Raw genomic sequence first — 22479 nt, forward strand, 5'->3', positions numbered from 1 at the left:
AAGTATACATATTATCAAATATATATATACACAGATATATATAACTGAGTCACTTTGCTATATACCTGAAACTAACAAAATATTATAAATCAACTACACTTCAATAAAATAATTTTTTTAAGAATTCCATAATATGATATCTGAGTTTACTTCAAAATAATAAAGAATGGGGTGTGTGTATGGAATATAAATTATGCAAGATTGGCCAGAAGTTAGTAATTATTGAAACTGTGTAATGGGTACACAGAGATGTATTTTCTCTTCTTTACAAAACTATGCTTGAAATTTTCCATAATAAAAAGTTTTTTTAAAGAGTAAATGATAGGAATTAAATCAAATGCAATTGTTCTTAGAAATGACTGGAAACAAAAAAAAAAGCATGTATTCATTGTAAATTATTTAACTAAATCTAGAAGTAAATAAATGTCTAAACATAGATTATTAATTAATTATGGAACATCCATTCAAGCAGATATCAATTGGCTACTAAAAGTCATGTTGTAGAAAACTCACTGATTTAAAACAAGTTAATATATTGCTAAAAGTAAAAAAGGGTAGGTTACAAAATAATGTGCAGAGAACTAAACCATTTTCATTTTTTCTTTTAAGCAGGGGTGTATCTGCATATGTGCATGCACACACACATACTGGCACCAAATTACTGGCAGACTTTGTTTTGTTCACTGCTATATTCCCCAGCACCAAAAACTGTGCCTGGAATACAACAGAAACTCAAATATTTGCTACATGTAAATATATTAAGATTCCAGGCAATAAGGTTTGATTTCGGGGGTGGCTCTCCTCTACACTTTTGTTTCATAAGGTTTGTAAAATAAACATTCTTTTTTTTCTGTAATTGGGGGTAACTTTTAAAATTGTATCTCATAACAAAATTAAAATTTTTCTTCATGATTCAATAATTATTTCATGAAATGCCTTCCATAAAAATCATTTTATACCCAAAAAGAAAGGTTGCTTCCATAGGTTGAATTAATAAACTGACCAAGGCAATCAGAAGTAGTAAAAACACTACCTGTTAACCATCTTATTCTTATGAGTGAATCCTGCAACTACTTAGGGAATACTATCTTTTTTTAAAAATTTTTATTGGAGTATAGTTGATTTACAATGTTGTGTTAGCTTCAGGTGTACAGTAAAGTGAATCAGTTATACATATACATATATCCACTCTTTTTTAGATTCTTTTCCCATATAGGTCATTACACAGTACTGAGTAGAGTTACCTGTGCTATACAGTAGGTCCTTATTAGTTATATATTTTCTATATAGTACTGTGTATATGTCAATCCCAGTCTCCCAATTTATCCCTCCCCCCCTTACACCCTGGTAACCATAAGTTTGTTTTCTACATCTGTAACTCTATTTCTGTTTTGTAAATAAGTTCATTTGTACCATTTGTTTAGATTCCACATATAAGTGATATATTTGTCTTTCTCTGTCTGACTTACTTCACTTAGTATGAAAATCTCTAGGTCCATCCATGTTGCTGCAAATGGCATAATTTCGTTCCTTTTTATGCCTGAGTAATATTCCAATGTATGTATGTGCCACATCTTCTTTATCCACTCCTCTGTCGATGGACATTTAGGTTGCTTCCATGTCTTGGCTATTGTAAATAGTGCTGCAGTGAACACTGGGGCACATGTACCTTTTTGAATTATAGTTTTCTATGGGTATATGGCCAGGAGTAGGATTGCTGGGTCATATGGTAGTTCTATTTTTAGTTGTTCTTTTTTTTTAGTTGTCCCATCTCCTTTGTGTCTTTTTTTTTTTTTTTTAATTTACTTTTGGTTGCGTTGGGTCTTCGTTGCCATGTGAGGGCTTTCTCTAGTTGCAGCGAGGCGGGGGGCTACTCTTCGTTGCGGTGCGCGGGCTTCTCATTGCTGTGGCTTCTCTTGTTGTGGAGCACGAACTCTAGAGTGCCTGGGTTTCAGTAGCTGCAGCATGCGGGCTCTAGGGTTCAGGCTCAGTAGTCCCCTGCATTGGCAGGCAGATTCTTAACCACTGTGCCACCAAGGAAGTCCTATTTTTAGTTTTTTTAAGAAACCTCCATACTGTTCTCCATAGTGGCTGTATCAATTTACATTCCCACCAATAGTATAGGAAGGTTCCCTTTTCTCCAGACCCTCTCCAGCATCTACTGTTTGTAGATTTTTTGATGATGGCCATTCTGATCTGTGAGGTGATAACCTTATTGTAGTTTTGATTTGCATTTCTCTGATAATTAGTGATGTTGAGCATCTTTTCATGTGCTTTTTGGCCACCTGTACATCTTCTTTGGAGAAATGTCTATTTACATCTTCTGCACATTTTTTGATTGGGTTGTTGGTTTTTTTTTATATTGAGCAGTATGAGCAGTAGGAAATACTATCTTTAAGAAAGCTAATGTTTCTAAAACAAATCCTCAACATGGATACAAAAAACTGATAAAACCAGATTTAAAAGTCATCCATTTATATTCATCTAACATGCACTGACAATTTGTAGACAAGCTTCCTGCTTGGGTAATGCAAAGAAAATTAAGATACAGCCCTTAACAACCAAGAGCTCCTAATCTAGTAGGAAAGACAGATACATAAGGGCTAAATAACACACAGTAATAAAGGTCGTTAACATTTATCAGGGCTTTTTATGGCCTTGTGCAGAGCATTTAACAAGCATTTTCTCATTTAATCTCTGTAACAACCTTTTTGGTAGTTACTAAAACACTCTCAGTTTTTAGATAAGAAAACTAAGGCTTAAGTGACTTCCCCAGCCACTTGGGTAATGAATGACAGAACAGAATCAAACCAATGTCTGTCCAATATACCGTATGGAGCTTCTCACTCTTTCAAAGCTAGCAAATACCAAAGGATACTGGATAATTACTACATCAAGTATCATACATCAGTCATATTTTTTAAGGTGGACGTTTCTTTTGTAAGTGTTCCCAGGAATTTCTCATCTTCAAATCAGTTATCCCTACTCTGAAAGGTACTTTTTTTTTTGGCCGTGCCGCGTGGCATGCAGGATCTTAGTTCCCCAACCAGGGATTGAACCTGGGCCCTCGGCAATGAAAGTGTGAAATCCTAACCACTGGATCACCAGGGAAATCCCCTGAAATGTACTATTACAGCCACTAAACTGTGAGCTTAAGAACATCTCACTCACCTCATTTCCATTACCTAACTCTATCTACAGTGGACTATTTTTTAAAGGTTCTGAATTTTCAAATAACAAAAATAATCACACAATCACTGAAGTATAAAAAGCAGCTGTTGTATAGTGATTTATACATGATGCAAGATGTATAGGTCATACTTCTATATGTCCATACTCTCTTACATAATCTTTCCCCTTTTCTCTGCCTGTCAGTTAACCACTTCCTTAAAGATACAATCAAAAATGAAACTAGAGGCTTCCCTGGTGGCGCAGTGGCTGCAAGTCCGCCTGCCAATGCAGGGGACACGGGTTTGAGCCCTGGTCCGGGAGGATCCCACATGCCGTGGAGCAGCTGAACCCGTGCGCCACGGCTACTGAGCCTGCACTCTGAAGCCCGTGAGCCACAACTACTGAGCCCACGTGCTGCAACTACTGAAGCCCGTGCACCTAGAGCCCGTGCTCTGCAGCGGGAGAGGCCACTGCAGTAAGAAGCCCGCGCACCAAAAGGAAGAGTGGCCCCCCGATCGCCGCAACTGGAGAAAGCCCACGTGCAGCAGTGAAACCCAACGGAGCCAAAAATAAAATATAATAAATGAATTTATTAAAAAAAAAAAATGAAACTAGAGATCATGTCTTATTCACCCTCGTAATTCCAGTAAGTACCTAACACAGAACCTCATATACTACTGTTTAATAAACTTTTGTTCAATAACTAAATGAATAAACAAATGAACAAAAAATTTTTGCTAACTACTGGAGCTAACAGAACGTCGAAACACCTGTCACACCGTGCTAAAGGGGAAAACCTATATTCCTGTATAAGCTGTTATGGCTCATCAGGTGCTGCTTCAAATTAAATCAGCTTTACCATCCCAGCAATAAAAACTACACAGGGCTAGAAGTTGATCCAGGGGCCAAAAGCAACCACACAGGGGCTGAAATGGCCAATGGGGATGTTCCACATTTCATGGTTACAAAATGACCCAGTTAACCTTAGATTTCATTAAGCATAAGTGCTAACTGAATAAAGACGACAAAGGTCACTGAAGCTCAAGTCATTATTCCAAGTGACTTTAGGCCGCCATTCCCCTTATTAATGGAGCCTATTCCACATCCCATATTTAGAGACGCTGAAGCTCAGAGGGGATGAGCAGCTGACTAGGCACCTTCCCATGTTACCCCACGCACACTTCCTGAGTATCCTCATAATAAAATTCTATTACTGAAGACAATCTGTATACCTCTCTTCCTTGTGGTCTTAAAGGACCTAAATAACAGGAGGAAGCTCCTTATGATTGGCTAAGGGTTTTTTTTTAATTATTATAAAATGTACATAAAATTTACTATTTTAACTATCTTCAAGTCTACAATTAAGTGGCATTAAGTACGGCAACCCATCTCCAGAACTTTTCATCATCCCAAACTAAACTCTTAACACTTCCCATTTCCCCCTTCCCCCAGTCCCTGGCAACCACCATTCTACTTTCTGTCTCTACGAATTTGACCCTTCTAAGTACTTCAATTAAGTGGAATCATAGAATATGTATGTGTCCCTTTATGTCTGGCTTCTTTCACTTGGAATGTTTTCAAGATTCATCCATGTTGTACCATGTATCACAATTTCATTCCTTTTTAAGGTTAAATAATATTCTAGTATGTATATACCACATTTTGCTTATCCATTCATCCATCAGAGGACATCTGGGTTGCTTCCACCTTTTCTTTTTTTTTTTTAACCTTTTTTTTTTTTTTTTTTGACCGCGTTGGGTCTTCTTTGCAGAGCACAGGCTCTCTCCAGTTGCAGCGAGCAGGGGGCCACTCCTTGCTGCAGCACCCGGGCCTCTCACTGTGGTGGCTTCTCTCATTGCGGAGCACGGGCTCTAGGCACACGGGCTTCAGCAGGTGTAGCACGTGGGCTCAGCAGTTTGGCTCGCAGGCCCCAGAGCACAGGCTCAGTAGTTGTGGCGCACAGGCTCGGCTGTTCCGCGGCATGTGGGATCCTCCTGGACCAGGGCTCAAACCCACGTCCCCTGCATTGGCAGGTGGATTCTTAACCACTGCGCCACCAGGGAAGTCCCCGAGTCCTTGCTTTCAATTCTTTCAGGTATCTACCTAGAAGTGGAATTGCTGAACCATATGGTAATTGTGTGTTTAATTTTTTTGAGGAAACGCCATACTGTTTTCCACAATGACTAAACTACTTTACATTCCCACAAGCGATGTACAAGGGTTCCAATTGCTACACATCCTAGACACATCCTATTATTTCCTGGTTTGTTTGTTTTTCTATAATAGCCATCCTAAAGAATATGAAGTGGTATCTCATTGTGGTTCTGATTTGCATTTCCTTAATGATTAGTGATGTTCAGCATCTTCTCATGTGCTTATTATCCATTTTTATATCTTCTTTGGAGAAATATCTATTCAAGTATTTGCCCATTTTTATTTGGGTTGTTTTGGCCAAAGACGTTTAAATAGAAACACAAAGGAAGGCTTTCTACACTGCTAGATCTGGCTCCCTAGTCAAGAATAATTAGAATGCTCTCTAGATCTCTTAGGAAACTAATCATGAAGAAGAGGACCTGGCCAGAGAGCAAATCCAGCAAAAGAGAAAAAACGTCTAGCTCTGAGAGAACAGAGATTCCACCTTCTTAGAGCACCTTCTACCTCATTTCAGCTCTGTAATTTTCAATGTCTTTTCCTCTTCTGGCAAATTTCTCTATATTTTAGTGATGACATTATTGGTAGCCTTATTACTACTAATAGTAGCTATTTAATGTCATAACCGTTATTAACAGTTATATTGTTATCAGTGCTATGTGCTAAGCACTATGCTTGATGTTACACACAATATCTCCTTTAAAATTAAGTTCTAGTCTTCAAACCTAGCAATTTCATCTTGAATACTGTTAGAAAAGTCACACATCTTTAAAATACATGAAAGGTTTTCATTCTTTAGTCCTTGAACATTCCATTATTAAACAATGTCAACAAGTCTCAAAGATGGGAACTCCCTGGCAGTCCAGTGGTAAGGACTCGGCGCTTTCACTGCCCCGGTTCAATCCCTGGTCAGGCAACTAAGATCCTGCAAGCCTCACAGCACAGCCAAATGTAAAATTTTAAAGTCTCAAAGTTAGCTTGAAATAATGGAACATTTTCTAAATTACACAATGAGGAATCCAATCTTAAATCCACAAAATCAACTATCTTTTCTACTTCAACCACAGAAAGTATACTTTACCTCCAACTAATGAAATTCAGGGGTCATTCTTTTTCTGCTCCCTTTTGTTTTTTAAAGGCCAAACATTTTGTAAATATTTAGTAGATGTTTAGCTCTGAAGTAATAAAACTGATTTTTTTTTAACTCAACTAGAATATATGTATCCAAGTGCAAACTGTCCTTTATCCCCCAGAAAGTTGCGTGTTTCTTCAAAAGATGTCAACAATGCCAGACACATTTTTGAAACATTCTGGAGACTCTTCGGAGATAAATGCTTTACCAATCACTTATTTACAATCATCTGTTTCCCAACACCTTAAATTCTGAAGATAAAATATGAGGATTTAGTCTCTATACACTTATAACTCCTCACTCCCATCCCCAGATAAACACTACACTTAATTTCAATAATCCCAATTAATACAGTGATTAAAAGTATAACTACATTAATAAAAGTATAACTTAAGGAAAGTTCAAATTCTTGACAACATTAACATTTGTATCATTCAGTGAGTTCCATACTCTGACTTCTCCTAAATTTTTACAGATTTCATTTAATCCTCACAAAACCCAAAGAGAAAGTACTATTATCACCTCCATTTTATAAGTGAGTATACCGAGACTTAGAAAAGTTACGTAACTTACCTACCATTGCATTGCAGGAAATGGCAAAGCTAAGGTTAGAACCATGGTCTACCTGACTCTAAAGTTCTGGCTCTTGTTTCCCTAGTAATTATCACTTTTTTAATAGTATGATAGATATAATTTGATGATCTCATAGTACATTTACTTTACAAAACTATGAAAATTTATGAGGGTTTAGTTAATTAGTGGCACTAGAATGAGCTGAAATCCAACTCAGAAAACAGATGCTCTACAATGGACAGAAGACTTTTTATAATTAAATGAAAGTCTTGTTTTTCAACTCTATCAAACCATTTCCTCTCAGGTTTGGCTCTCTGCCCAAAAGTACTCTAAAATTATAATTTCCTGGCAAAGAGCTTTAAAGAAAAAGTTGAGATTTTTCTCCTTCCTTCACCCTTGGAGTCTTTCATACTTTTTTCCCAAGAATTTTTTCACTTAGCCGCAACTGGAAAGTGACATGATTCCTTTTAATTTCTTGTAACAAATCTATATGAAGTTAACAACACTGAGATATACTCCCCAGCCCTAAAGACATGTCAATGCATTTACTTTCTTAATAACTCATTTTTCAAAAAACACAAATCCAGAAAATATAGACAGTGTAAAACAGCACCTCTGAAAAAGCTCCAACATATTCACATCCTACTAAAATAAAAGTTAAAAATAATTGTATAAGAAAGAGACAGACCTGTCTCATAACTTTTAATCCAGTTCATTCTAAAGATTTTTAAATACTCAACAACCATACCTAGATTTGAGAACTTAAAAAGGGAATAGAATCTTTAACTAACTGATTAAAAATAAAAGAGGAGACGTCTACATGAAACTTGCAAGGTCTACTCATGAACCTACTGTATAAAAAAATCCACTATGATTTGTGCTAAAGAGACTACCTACACTTAAAAACTGGATTTACTCATATGTCTTCTTCCTCATCTATTTCCCTACATCTCAAATTTTGAAAATAAAATATGAGGATTTAGTCTCTATACACTCTCAACTCCTCACTCTATCCCTAGAACAATACTAGAATCAACTGCAATAACCCCAAACATTAATACATTAATTAAAGGTATAACCACATTAATAAAAGTGTAACTTCAAGGAAAGTTTAAACTCTAACAATATTAACATCTGTATCATTCAATGAGTTCTGTACTCTGACTTCTGCATAATTTTTACAGGCTTTCATGAATAGAAGTGTGGGGCAGCCTGTGGAGACAGTGGCTGCTTTCAGCTGTTTTCAGAGATGGACGCTATTTTGCTTGATTTCTCAGCGCAGTTTGATTACGTACCCAGCAACAGCACATGGGAAGCCACTTCTCAGTATTTTTCTGAGGTTCTTTGTAAATAAATTAAGGGGAAAAGACTGTGAAATAGTTCATGATTTTGGTGCTTTGTGAAAATAATTTTTGCTTTTTGTAAACTGGGATTATTTTCACCTGTTTGGGTTTTTTTTAAGAAATAAAAATAAAATTTTAAAATTCCAGCCGTGTCTAATAGAAAAAAATTCAATCATTATATGAAAGATAAATAGCTTGAATACTTCACCCGCAGAAATTAAAAATAAACTACTACAAATATAATGTTACTGTATTTGTACAGGAATACAAATACACCTCTGAAACACCAGTTCAGTTTGGTAATACCATGAGTCCTCAAAATCTAAGTAATGCTCCAAAATGACAGACATTTGTTTTAACTTGGGAATTTTGTGGGATTTTTAGGGTAAAATCCTGTTCTTTTTTCATGCAAAAAATTGGTTATTTTCATATTAAATTTTAGAAATTTAGCAAAGTTTAAATAATTTTTCTCTCCTTCACTGCACAATAATGTTCTTAGTCAAAAGATGATTTCAAGATGTACTATGAACCCAGAAGAGAAAAAGGTCTTTGGTAAGCAAAAATTGATACAAAGAGCATGTACTTTACTTTGGGAAAGGGAGAGCTACTGTTAGGTCAGATCATTATTTCTAAGATAAGCAGCAGTTTAGAGAGGAGCATAGCAATGAGAAACCACGGGTGACAGTAAAACACAAGACTAGATTTAGGGGGGAAAAAAAACCCAGGAATATACAGCAACAAAGTTTCTAACACACTAAAATAGCACACTTGACTATTTCTATAAACTAAAACTATGAACAGTTCCATTAACTTTTTAATGGCTTTTTATAAACTAAAATTCATTTTAAATTAATATTAAGTAATCAAGAAAGCAAATGATCAGTCTCAGAAGACTGGGTCAAGTGTCCTCCCTCTGAAATGAATGTCCATCAAAGGTGGTTGTTTTAAAAGTGCTTTTAAAATATTTTAAGAGTATAATGCTTGAAGTGGTTGACTTCATTTATTTGGAAAATCCATTATGTGGTACACCACACTTCCCAATGACGCTGAATATCTTTAAAGTTATCACCATATCACTATTTTGGGAGACTGTTTCACATCACATGCCTGTTTTATGAATATTAATTAAAGCTGACTAATCAAGTGCTGAAAGTCTGTATATAAAGGAGTGGGGTGATCCCATTTTCTTATCTTGGCCGGGTACTTGAATTCTCTCCTATTAGAAAAAAAAAGAAAAAAAGACCTGGGAAGTATACAATGAGACTCAAGTGCATTGAAGGAAAACTCAATGTACCAGGAAAAGAAAATTATCAAAATACTTTCTTCTCAAGAGTTAATTAGTACATATATTTTTAATTTCCACTGGAATTTTTATGAAATTCCATTGCTTAATTTCATCTTTGTTTTTTATAATTCTTAGGAATTAAATAAACTATAAATTTTATTCAGAGCAATCGTTTCTCTCCAATCTCGCTCTATGATCCAGATTTCACTAATTATTAAAAATGTTTGAATAGATATTATCATTGGAAAATGTTTACTGGCTGCTATTTGACTGCACTGACAGACTAATTCACATATCAACTTATAAGTGCAACCTAATGTCTTTTAATACAATAATTATACCAAAACTAATTCTTTCTAAAGTTATACGACACAGTGGCAAGTGTAATTTACCAACTATGTCACTGAGACAAATATCTCATTTTATTTATTCAAAAGCACAATAAAACTTAACAAGAGGGGCTAATATCAAAACTAAAAGGGAGTAACATATGGCATTTAATATCTTGGATGTGCTTCATTTTCAATTCATCAGTCAGGGCTGGATTTATAAAGCAGCCTCAAGATGCCCTTGAATTTTGTTTGTTTGTACAGATATACTTTTACGTATGCAAGACAAGGCAAGCTAAAAGGTCTACCTTAAAAGTAAGGCCTGAAATCTGATCAGATCACTAGTAGTGTTATCTGTCTTGGATTCTTTTATTTTCTCTTTTTCATTTAAGAAAAGAAGAAACTAGGTCACCTGAAACATTTAGAGGTGAGAAAGAAGTGAGGCTGGTTATTAGGATAACAGTGGGTCAAATGGTAACCAGTATAAGATAGGGAGAACACAAAACTAAAAGTCCACTCTAAATAGTCTCTACCACAGAATTTGTCTATACATGTCCAATTTCTGACTCAAACTTAGAAGCATAAATGTATGGTAGAGATATTATCCAGGGAAAGAAGTGCAAAACTGCCAGTGCCATCACATTTTTTGATAGACTAGCCCACAGTTTGAAAGAATGAGTCAGTTTTCCTATCTGTAAATAAAACGCTATTTTAAAATAACATCATATTAGTGCCCAGGTTGAGGTCTTGAAATACCATCTCTCACTAAAAGTAGGGCTTACTGGAAAAGGCTGATTCCAGATCTGGGACAGAAGATGGTCAAGATGAGCCCTAATTTCTTATCACAGCAGGGAGTAAAGAAGCTGTCAAAGACCGCTCAGGTCATGTTGTCTCCTGAAGGGATGCCCACTGATCAAAGATGGGACACTTTGAGCCTCAGCGAAAGTAACTGCAATGGATTAAACCCATCAAATACATTTACATCCATCAGCTCATAATGGTATTTTTAAAAAGAGAAAAAAATAATAATAATTGGTCCCCTTTGGAGGAAAACAGGGAACTGATTCATTATCTTAAAAACGGGTAAATAAAGGGAAAGAATCAAGCGTTTATCCCGTCTTTCCTTTACAAACTATACCACTGGGTAACCAAACAGAGGATGAGAAAAGTGACTCTTTATAAAACCATTCCAACTAATAATGAAAACAAAATGGTGTATTTAGAATTTCACCATTTTGCAACACCCAACAAATTAACAGAAATAAGCATTAACCATCAACAGCTGCTAACATCACAAAAAAGAGAGGCAACCAGACGTTGACTCATATAGTCTTGCCAAACACCACCTATAATAATGCCTAAGGGACTGACTTGAGCCTGATCCAGTCTCTGGATCCAGCTGCCCATTTGCAGGAAACATGGAAGACAAAGGAACATGCTGAACTGCGCTTTGAGCAAGCAATCAGCAAAATCCAGGCTGTGGGAAACTACAATTCAAACAGCCTGGGTCTTCAACAGGAAAAGGAAAAGAACAAAGATGGAGGACCAACCTAAAGATTAAAACCGACAACTCATATAAATACTATTCTTTAACCGGCAAGACTAACCTACAGTGTCTGGCAATGTGCATTTAAGTTATTACTACAGAAGTCAGGATAATGGTTACATATGGAAAGAGGTGGCTGTGATTGGCATGGAGCACTCAGAAGGGGCTTCCTGAGAGGGTGGCAAAATTCTATTTCTTAACCTGACTGGTGATTACAAAGGTGTCTGACTTACAGTAATTCATCAAACCACACATTTGTTTTTTACTGATGTTTTATTTTGCAATAAAAAGATTTTTCTTAAATAACAGGTCACCCAAACAATTCAACACCTAACAAAGGCTTAATCTGTTTCCCATTCCCTAGTCTAATGAGGTGAAAACAAGAGGTTGAAAAAGGAAGTCAGTGCCCATCATTTCCTCCCTACCCACTTCCACTTCTAAGGGAACCACCTAATATCACATTTTGGGCGGAATAGATTCACATTCCTGGGAATCTGGAATAGATACCTAACCTGTTCCTCTCCCAGCCTTTCCCCATCCCGCAAGCTGCTCAAACCCAAAACCTAGGAGCCAGAATTGATTCCTTCTTCCTCATTCCCCAAATCTAATTTATCAGTAAGTCTCTCATTTCTAACTCCAAAACATAACTGGAACCTGTCCACTTCTCTCCGTCTCCACTGACTTCACCACCTCTAACCAAGTGCAGCAGCCTCCTCACTTGTTTCCCTGCTTTTATTCCTAACCCTCTACAATTTATTCTACCCAAAGCAACAAGAATGACCTTTTAAAAGCATAAACTGCTTAAAATTCCACTTAAAGCTCTTTAATGACAGCCCACTATACTGACTTAAATCCAAATTCCTTTCCATGGCCTGAATCATTGAATCCCTGCCCATCTCTCTGACCTCATCTCCAACCACTTTCTCCCATTCTACAACCCAGCCACGGTGGCCTTATTTCAACTCCTCCCACACACTAAACTCTTTCCCACCTCCAGGCCTTCTCACAGCTTTTCCCTCTGCCTGGAATACTCTTTCCGGCTACTCACACGGAATACTTCTCAACCTCATGTTCACAGCTTAAGTACCTTCTTAGGAAGCAGGTTCCACCATTTTTCTCTATCAATACATACTACTTTTATCCTTCGTAGCTCAAACTCCAACTAGAGTGTATGTTCTATGAGGGCAAAGATTTCATCTGTTTCATTCAACAATGTACCCAACATCTGACATTTGAAAGTTGGTTAACAATTACTGAATATATGAATAAATGAACAAATTAATGAACTCAAGGATGACAGTCAATTGCTGCCATGAGCAATAATCAATGAGTAAAAAAAGTCAGTTTTTAGAAAGAAACAGGAGAATGGGGTAACCCAGCAAACAGGAAAAATAATGCGGCTCCAGAGAGAAAGAGTCAAGGAAATTAACTGCCTATTCTCTTTAATTTATGCTTGCTTCAAATATGTAAAAAGTTCACCTAAATTTCAAAAATAATTTTAATTTGCATTCCTTTCCAATTATAGAACTCTAGGTCCCATGATTTCAGAAAACCAAAAATTCTAAAAATGAAAAAATGATCTGCAACCTAAAAGTCCATCGACAGATGAATGGACAAAGAAGATGTAGTATATATACAGACAATGGAATATTACTCAGCCATAAAAAGAATGAAATAGTGCCATTTTTAGCAACATGGATGGATCTAGAAATTATTGTATTAAGTGAAGTAAGTCAGGTGAAGACAAATATCATATGATATCACTTATATGTGGAATCTAAAGAAATGATACAAATGAACTTATTTACAAAACAGAAGTGGACTCACACATAGAAAACAAACTTAAGGTTACCAAAGGGGATAGCGGGGGTTGGGGGGGCATAAATTAGGAGTTTGGGATTAATATATACACACTACTGTATATAAAATAGGTAAACAACAAGGACCTACTGTACTGCACAGAGAACTATACTCAATATCTTGTAATAACCTATAATGGAAAAGAATATGAAAAAGAATATATGTGTGTGTGCATGTATAACTGAATCACTTTGCTGTACACTCGAAAATAACATAATATTGTAAATTAACTATACTTCAATTTTTTTTAAAGTAGGGATATAGAACGCAATTGCTAAGGCAAAAAAAAAAGAAAATATGATCTAGATAGAGAATGACATTCTATATTTTGAATACATGACAGAAACTACTCATCCTTAGAATCACATATGCTCAACGATTTCCCCAATTTTATAAGTGTATCAAGATACTAATATTTATATCAACATATCTGAAAAATTTACTCTATTTTACCTCTTTACTAAGATGTCTGGTACTATATGAAATCTATAGACTAATTCAGAACCCACATATAGTACTACCACATGTACACCTATATTAATTATCATTAATGCTAAGAGCTTCCTGTTAATTCTCATTTTGCTACAAAGTCATTTTTAAAGATATATCCTTTGATGTACTATTAAGAAGTTCAAGGTAATCTGCACCTTAATTTCATGGCATGCAAGCAATGGACTTATTTTTAATTTTTATACATGTCTGTTTACATATTTGTTACTTTCATTTATTCAACTTGAGACTCTATGTAGAAAAAACAATTGTAATAAGACATTTCAAATATAGAATCTTTGTTCTACAATATGAGCTAAAAAACTTCTTGAACTTAGAGTAACCCTAACATATGAGGCAACTCAAATAAAATCACAACACAAAAGCAGCTTGGGACAAATAAAAAAGAAAATTTCTTATCAGATAGTATCATTTTTCACTTTAGAAGAAAAAAAATCTAAAGACCTCTGGTAGATAGAGAGGGTGGAGCTGGTAGGGAGTCAGAAGTTGAGGTCACTGTAACTACAGTGGGATATTTCCAGTGCACAGGGTCATTCTACACCAGAAAGCAAAAGAGCCTTTGCCTCAAAGAAACCTTCATGTATTATATTTCCCTTTATAAACTCTGTCAGACACCATGGATAATCATTTTCCATTTTCCCATACCTTAATTGGGATATATATAAAGTGCTCAAAATACAGTAGTTTTTAAATAATGGTTTCCTCTCTCCCCTTCCCCTCTTCCCCTTTTAGAATCTTAAAAGAATATCTCTATTGTATGTATAACTTGTTACAATTATACCACTCCGGATTCCTTTGGCAATGCCATCATCAGGAATGGTGCTGGAAATGAAATCCGCTTCCTCACTGTCACAACTACATACACCAACAATGTTTTTCAAACTGCAGGTCGCAGCTGATTAGTAGGTCATGAAAATAACTTGGTGGGTCATGACCAGCAATTTTTCAATGAACTAGAACAGAACAGAACATAGAAAAGTACCAGAGAACATCACACGTAGTTCATTCCATGAAACTTCTGTTTTTGGGTCTCATCATCAATATTTAAAAAAAAAAAGAGAGACAATGAAAGCCATAATATATGATGGCCTGAAGTGACAGTACCCCTAGTTCTACAGAGGCTTCCTTGAAACTAGAAAAACTAAATTCTAAGCACTTTTCCTCCCTTATAACCAAACAAGAAGTGCTCAATTTAAACCCATTATTTTTAAAGCTTTACTAATACACATCTCTGGAATGACCGCTGGAATTTTCTGGTATTACTTCAGAAAAACAAACTTCAACCTAGCTGTGTTTAACACACATTTACCTTTTTCTTTATGTTTCTAACAAATTCTTCTGTACCAATACATGCTATATCTCAGCCCCTTAAAGAACAATGGATAAGTTAATCATTGCCTAGAGTTGACTAAAGACTGAGTTTATCTCCTGTCTTAACGTACAACTGAAGTCTGCTCACCAGGAACTGCTCCAGATGCTGTCATACTCCCGCTCTCCAGGAAGGAAGAGCCAGTTGATTGTTCCCATCTACAGGGCCTAAATCAATTCTAATGGAGTTGGTGCCACCCCAAATTAACCAAGAAAAGCCAAAGGGAGGACAGATATGCTTTAGGGACCAAGTCATTAATGCAAAGAGATGCTCCAGTTTGCTGGATTCTTCTCTCATGGGATTACTTAGAACACCTCCTCCATTTTCCTGCCACTGAAGTTGGAAGCTTTACCCAGGGCCAACCCCCTGAGGCCACTGCTTTTGTTTAAGAGTTCTAAGAATTCATCTTCTCAAAGTCAACTGGAGTTCTCCACTTAGTGAATCTCTCCGATAATAAACACACAAGAATTTTACTTTCTAACATTCCAAGGACACTGAATTAGGCATACAGACATAAAATGAAGCCCACTATTTTCTCACTGCAATATCTTCATGATTTTCCTGACACCCTATTATCTACTTATCTGGTTTGTGGCTTTGTCCCACCCAACTCAATTCCTGAGAGTTCCTGTTGTGTTTTTACCTCTGTTCCTAATTTCCAGCCTAAGGTCAGAGCCACTGATGCTACAGGCTGATGTGGGCTCTTCATTCTGAGGAACATACGAATACCTTCTACTTTACCCTTCTATATCTGTGTCACTTTACCTTGGATTTTGCATTCCATAATCTATCTTTTGACTGATAATCCATTCATTCATAGCAACACTTTCCCTTATAAAATGATTGTTTTCTTACCTTCACTCTTCATTTGTGTGAATGCATTTTGTAATCCTAACATGTTGACTTCAATCTTAACTTCACGTTCTCCAAACTAACCACCTGTTTACACTATTAAAAAAAAAATTGCCACAGAATCCAACTATAGCTTAAATCATAGAACTCTCAAAGGAACCCTCCTACACTGTTGGTGGGAATGTAAATTGGTACAGCCACTATGGAGAACAGTATGGGAGTTCCTTCAGAAACTAAAAACAGGGCTTCCGCGGTGGCACAGTGGTTAAGAATCCGCCTGCCAATGCAGGGGACATGGGTTCAAGCCCTGGTCCGGGAAGATCCCACATGCCACGGAGCAACTAAGCCCGTGCATCACAACTACTGAGCCTGCACTCTAGAGCCCGCGAGCCACAACTACTGAGCCCGCGCCCTCTAGGGCCCGTGCTCCACAACAAGAGAAGCCACTGCAATGAGAAGCACACGCACCGCAACAAAAAGCAGCCCCCACTCGCCCCAACTAGAGAAAGCCTGCGTGCAGCAACGAAGACCCAATGCAGCCAAAAATAATTAATTAAATAATTTTTTTTAAAAAACCAAAAAGCTAAAAACATCGCTACCATATGGCCCTGCAATCCCACTCCTGGGAATATATCTGGAGAAAAACATGGTCCAAAAGGATACATGCACCCCAAAGTTCATTGCAGCACTGTTTACAATAGTCAAGACATAGAAGCAACCTAAATGTCCATCCACAGAGGAATGTATAAAGAAGATGTGGTACGTATATACAATGGAATATTACTCGACCATTAAAAAGAATGCAATAATGCCATTTGCAGCAACATGGATGGACCTAGAGATTGTCATACTGAGTGAAGTAAGTCAGACAGAAAGAGAAATATCATATGATACCCCTTATATGAGGAATCTAAAAAGAAATGATACAAATGAACTTATTTACAAAACAGAAACAGACTCACAGACTTAGAGAACGAACTTATGGTTACCAGGGGGGGAAGGATGGGAGGAAGGGATAATCAGGGAGTATGGGATCGACATGTACACACTGCTATATTTAAAATGGATAACCAACAAGGACCTACTGTAGAGCATAGGGAACTCTGCTCAATGTTATGTGGCAGCCTGGATGGGAGGGGAGTCTGGGGGAGAATGGATACACGTAAAATGTATGGCTGAGTTGCTTTGCTGTGCACCTGAAACTATCACAACATTGTTAATTGACTGTACTCCAATATAAAATAAAAAGTTTAAAAAATAAATAAATAAAATTTAAAAAGAACTCTCCTTATCTTGAGAGTAAATATGCTTCAGTAGCTTACGCTCTTATTATCCTTCCAGCGTTTTCACTGTTCCAAACCAACTTGTCCTCTAAGTAAACCTCTATTAATAAATTTTAAATAACAATTAATCCTATAACCTAACGGGAACAAAGCCTATCTGGTAAAATATATCTCTCGAACAATGATTTTCTATCCTCGCTTTGACTAGTACTGTATATAACGACCCTCCCTCCAGCAACCAGAGCTCTCATGCTGCCCACCTGTCTATCACAGAGAACCGCCTCCCCTTCTATGAATGTTCTACTTGGAGAAGACCCCATGTTTGGTCACTTCCCTTTCTACCTATCAAAACTTACCTATTCTGTGGTCATTTTGCTCTCATCTAGTAGTTCCCCTACAAAGAAATCTGATAAACTCAACCTACCAAAATGCTAACAATTAATAACCATTTAATGGATTTCCCTTCCCAGAAGGACTTCATTTTAATAAGGATTTCTGAAGACCTCTGTGACAAACAATTAAGGAAATCTGGGGAATCTAAAAGCCATTCTGATCCTCAAGTTAGTGACATAGCTGACCACATCTACTGCCTATGTTTAACACGAGCCTTGTTGAGGACACCAAATCAATAATGCGAGGATAAGAGGGACCTTACAGATCATCTAATCACTATATTCTCAGATCTGTTTGCACACTTGAATCTCCAACTCCCAGAGGAGAAGAATGATACCCAAAGAAGCAAATTTCAAAGTCAGTGACAAAGCTGGGCCTAACACCCAGGCCTAATGCTATGTCAGATATATATGAACAACAGGCTAAAAGTACAAAGACATGTATGGGAATGACACATACCCAATTCAGAACAGTGACAACCCTTTGGGGGATGGGGAGGGAATGCAATTGAGAAGAGGTATACTTAGGGGGCTTCAACTATATTGGGAATATTTTAAGCTGGGTAGTGATATGCAAGTATTTACTAAATTTGTCCCCATTATCTTTTGGGTGTCTAAAATTTTGTAATTAAAAAAAGAACAATTTGAAGATGGATACTCAAATGGATATCATATTAGGAGTAAAAAGAAATATCTTAGGCTAGGAAGTACTCAAATAAGATACTTCATGAAACAGGCCTTGAATAAAACATAAATTACTAGCAAAAAAATAACACAAATTTTCTAAAGGAAAAGCATGAACAAAGGCAAAGCTGAGAGTACCCACAGCCTATAACCTAAATAAAGAACAATAGGGAAACTTTGGAAGGACAGATTCAGCTTGGATAAGTAACAAAAGGCTGGAGGTTAAGGTTGAGATCAAGTGATGGGGGCCTTGGGTACTAAGTCAACTAAAAAAAATCAATCCAAAAAAACAGGAGTAGCACGACTGAAGTGACGTTTTAGCAAACAAATCAGAAGCCATGTGCAGGATGAACTAAAGCAGTGTTCTGTGGATCATTAGGAGGTTCTGCAGGACACCAAAAGGGGAACAGAAGGAGGTAAGCGCTGGGAACTAGGTTCTGGCGCCCTGCCCCTACTCCAAAGAGAGCCCTTCTGCTGTTAAAATGTTTCTGCTGTTAAAATTTTTTGGTAATCACTGGACCATAATGCCCAATTGGAAGGCACTGCTATAAATCAACTGTGAGGGTCTTAAAATCCTGGAATGAGATAGTAGTATTGGGAACGAAAGGCGGGGGGGGGGAATGAATCCACAGACTTTTTGATGGAAAACTTGATAGGATCTAATGATAAACTAAATAGGGTAATGAAAGAATGGCTCTACACAAAGAAAAAAACAAAAATACTAACTGAGAAGCAGCTATTGGTCATACAGACTTGAGCATCAGCAACATATATGTGACCATGTAAAAATGTATGGGCCCTAAGGAAGAGCTACTCACAGCAGAAAAGCAAAGTGGTCGTCTTACACAGATTAGAAACAGAACAAAGGGCACCAGAAGATTATAGAAAGAGGTGACCATGGAATGCTAAGAAAGCAAGCATAGTTTCAAAAAGAGGCATCACTGTACACAATGAGCGGGTGCACACACCTTGCAGCCAATCAGACCCAGGGTTCTGGCACCTCCTCCACCTGACCAAGTTATTTAATCTCTCCAAGCTTCATTTAATGTGGAAAATATAAACAACTAACATTATTGAACATATCATGAAGCACTGTGCTAAGTGCTTTACATCTGACCTCATTTACTCCAAAACACATTTTACAGATTAAGAAATTAAATTTAGAACTTGCATAGTAAATTGCAGAGCCAGGATTCCTATTTCTTGAGACAATAAAGTAAAAGAATGTATATATAAAATTCCTGGCAAATAGTAAGACCTCAAAAAATGGTAGCTATATTTCATCATTAGAGGGTAATGATTAAGAGGGGCAACACAAAAATTCACTGCCAGTTATCTCTGTCGTAGCCATCCATGTGACAAACCCCCCTAGTGACCTCATCTATAAAAACAGGATTAATGTCTGTAATCCAACCTACTCAGCAGGGTTGCTATAAGGATTAAATGATATTATGAAAAAGAAAATGCTATGAAAACAATTTTAAGAGATACTCAAATATATGGGATTGTCACATATCTTTTGCTCTTTAGAAATGCCTTCCTGGATGAACATGTCTCTCTGAAGAGAGCTAAAAATAACTCTCTTAAATGTGCAACCACCACTTTGAAAGTATAAGTCACCATGGAACGGTGATATATACCACCCACCCCTCCCCCAACCCCTCCAGGTTCTCTTAATGTCCTTGCAAGGCAGGGGTTCTCTTACGTCTATAGTAAAACTCTGATAACTCAGAGTAGAGCTAATCAATACAGAGAATTTCTACTTCAATTCAGAGTTATTCAACTTGGCCTTATGGTACTATCTTGGAGGTGCCCCTTACAGTCCTTCCAAAACAAGATGGGGGAAACATTGATTCCAGTTTTCTTCTATAGTATTAAAACTGGGTGCCAAATCAATATTAGAATTGGGATATTTTAAAATGCCAGAAAAGAATCTATCAAGGGCTCTGACAGCAGGTGTCTTTTGGAAACTCCTCCACAACCCCCCTTTTTCACCTGAACAGATGGTTCCCAGACCTCAAGGCTCACATGTCTAGTCACACAATTCACAACAGCTCACAAAGTTCCTACCTTTTTAATTATTACATGTTCTTGAATATACCACCTTTCATCTAAAGATCTCTAAGTATCAAAACACTCTTTACTCTTCACAACAGCACTATGGGAGAGAGATTAGTACCCTTATTTTATAAATTAAAAATGAGAGACTGAAGTTAAATGTTTTATCCAGCATCAGTTGATTGATTCATTCTTAAGGGGAAAATGCACATTATGAATTTATATCAATGGACAGCCTTGATTCAGCTTCACGCGATCATTTCAAATACCAGTTCAAAAGTATCTACTGTGTACTCGTACACTTCCAATATAACAAAGAATAAGTATAAACTAATAGTAAATACCAAAGCATCACTATTTTTACATGCTAAAAGAAAACCAAACCAAAAAAAAAAAAAAAAACTATATGGCGGAGGGGTTCTAATTTAAGATTCCTACTGTCTTGCATCCATAAATACTTTTGAACTTGCGGAGGAAGGGGAGAGGAACACCTGTCAGCGCAGCATATCCACAATAAGTTTTACAGGCTGTGTAGCTATTAATATTTAATTCCTTGAACTGTAAATAAACAACCCGCTTTCTCAAAAAAAAAAAAAAGGCAATATTATGGAAAACATTTGACAGGAAAGCCTACATGGTTGTAAGCAGCCCAATAATTTCCTAGTTTTACGTCTCCCAGTTCGTGAACTTGCCACGAGGGGAAACTCCGCCCGCCCCAGGAGTCCGGCCGCGGGGCGCCCAGCGCTGCCCACCGACTCTCCACCCGCGCCAGGCCCGGCGGGCCGCGGGGGAAGCGAGGCTCGGCCTCCCCTCGGGCCCCCTCGCCCCACAGACAGACGCGGCCCGGCACTCGGACCCGCCTCGCGACCCCCGGCGCGTCCGGCTCAGGGCCCGGCAGTCGGGGGAGGGGGGTCTCGGTCCCCCACGGGCCTAGCCGCCCCCGCCCCCCTCCTTCTCCCCACGCCCCGCGTTCGTTACCTCTTGGGCGCCGGCGCCTGCTCCATGGCGGCCGGGGGCAGAAGGAGGTATCAGGTGGGCGGCGAAGGTCGGAGCGGGCAAAGAGCCGGGGCACCGGCCGGCCGAGCCCGGGGAACCACAGAAGGAAACTCCAGGAACTCAGACCAACTTCCCCGTAACTCCGCAGCGGATCCCCCGCCCGCTGGCGAGTGCGGCGCCTCCCGGCCCGCCCCGCCCCTCGGCCGCCGGCCGCTGGCTGCGGGCGGGGAAGGATGGGTGGAGCCATGCGCTGGAGAGGGAGACTGGTGGGCGGAGCCGAGGACGGAGGGAGGGGCCGGCCCTAGTGCAGGGAGGGGAAAAAAGGAGCTGGGACTGGAAGGGCCAGAGGGTGAGGCCTAGTCAGGACCCAGAGCCTCTCTCTGCTGGCCTGGGGCACGTTGCTTTGAAGTGGCCCAAAGCTGCCGCTCCTCACTTGCCTTCATTGCTTTTGCCCCAGTCTGATTTGACTCATTTCTCTGGATTTCCCAAGGATACCTCCCAAACATCTTGAGCAGCCGTTTGAAGTACTGCTAACTGCCCACGCTCCCCTCTCTAGTTCTCATTATAATTATTGGTTATGTTTTCCCGCAGCCATCCCCCAGTAATAGGGATACTTCTGGAAATTCTTGTTTGATTGTGATTGTAGACAGACTCCTCACAATAATTAGGTCTAATTACTGCAATGACATCTCTCATGCACTAGATTCAGTGAGCTGTGGCCTTACCAGCTGTTCAACTGGGTAACCTGGCAAAACTATCACAAATTATGGTGCATGGAAAAGCACTCAAGAAAGGTTTGTTTCCTTCCCTCTTGCCGCACCTGCCCCCAACCTGTCCCCAAGGCCCTTACCCCATGGTAATTAGACCCCTCCTTGTATCCATATTGTGTGTGTACCGTTTAACCTTAAATTTCATCTATAAATATCTCTCTTATGACCATACACA

The 22479-nt window shown here is 38.2% G+C and overlaps 1 protein-coding gene across 3 annotated transcripts in view; it reads right to left on the minus strand.

The window, feature by feature from the left end:
• Positions 1 to 21763, minus strand: part of STK3 (serine/threonine kinase 3) — a 310598-nt gene extending 288835 nt beyond the window's left edge. For 2 of the 3 annotated variants that reach the window (XM_082432738.1, XM_082432737.1), the window contains exon 1: positions 21517 to 21763. In XM_082432738.1, coding sequence (XP_082288864.1) covers positions 21517 to 21542 — 26 coding nt within the window. In that variant the 5' untranslated portion in view covers positions 21543 to 21763. The remainder of the gene's footprint in view (positions 1 to 21516) is intronic. The other variant, XM_082432736.1, reaches the window with a different exon arrangement.
• Positions 21764 to 22479: the final 716 nt, after the last annotated feature.

The sequence above is a fragment of the Balaenoptera physalus genome, assembly GCF_965194825.1.
Source record: "Balaenoptera physalus genome assembly, chromosome: 17".
Taxonomy (NCBI): domain Eukaryota; kingdom Metazoa; phylum Chordata; class Mammalia; order Artiodactyla; family Balaenopteridae; genus Balaenoptera; species Balaenoptera physalus.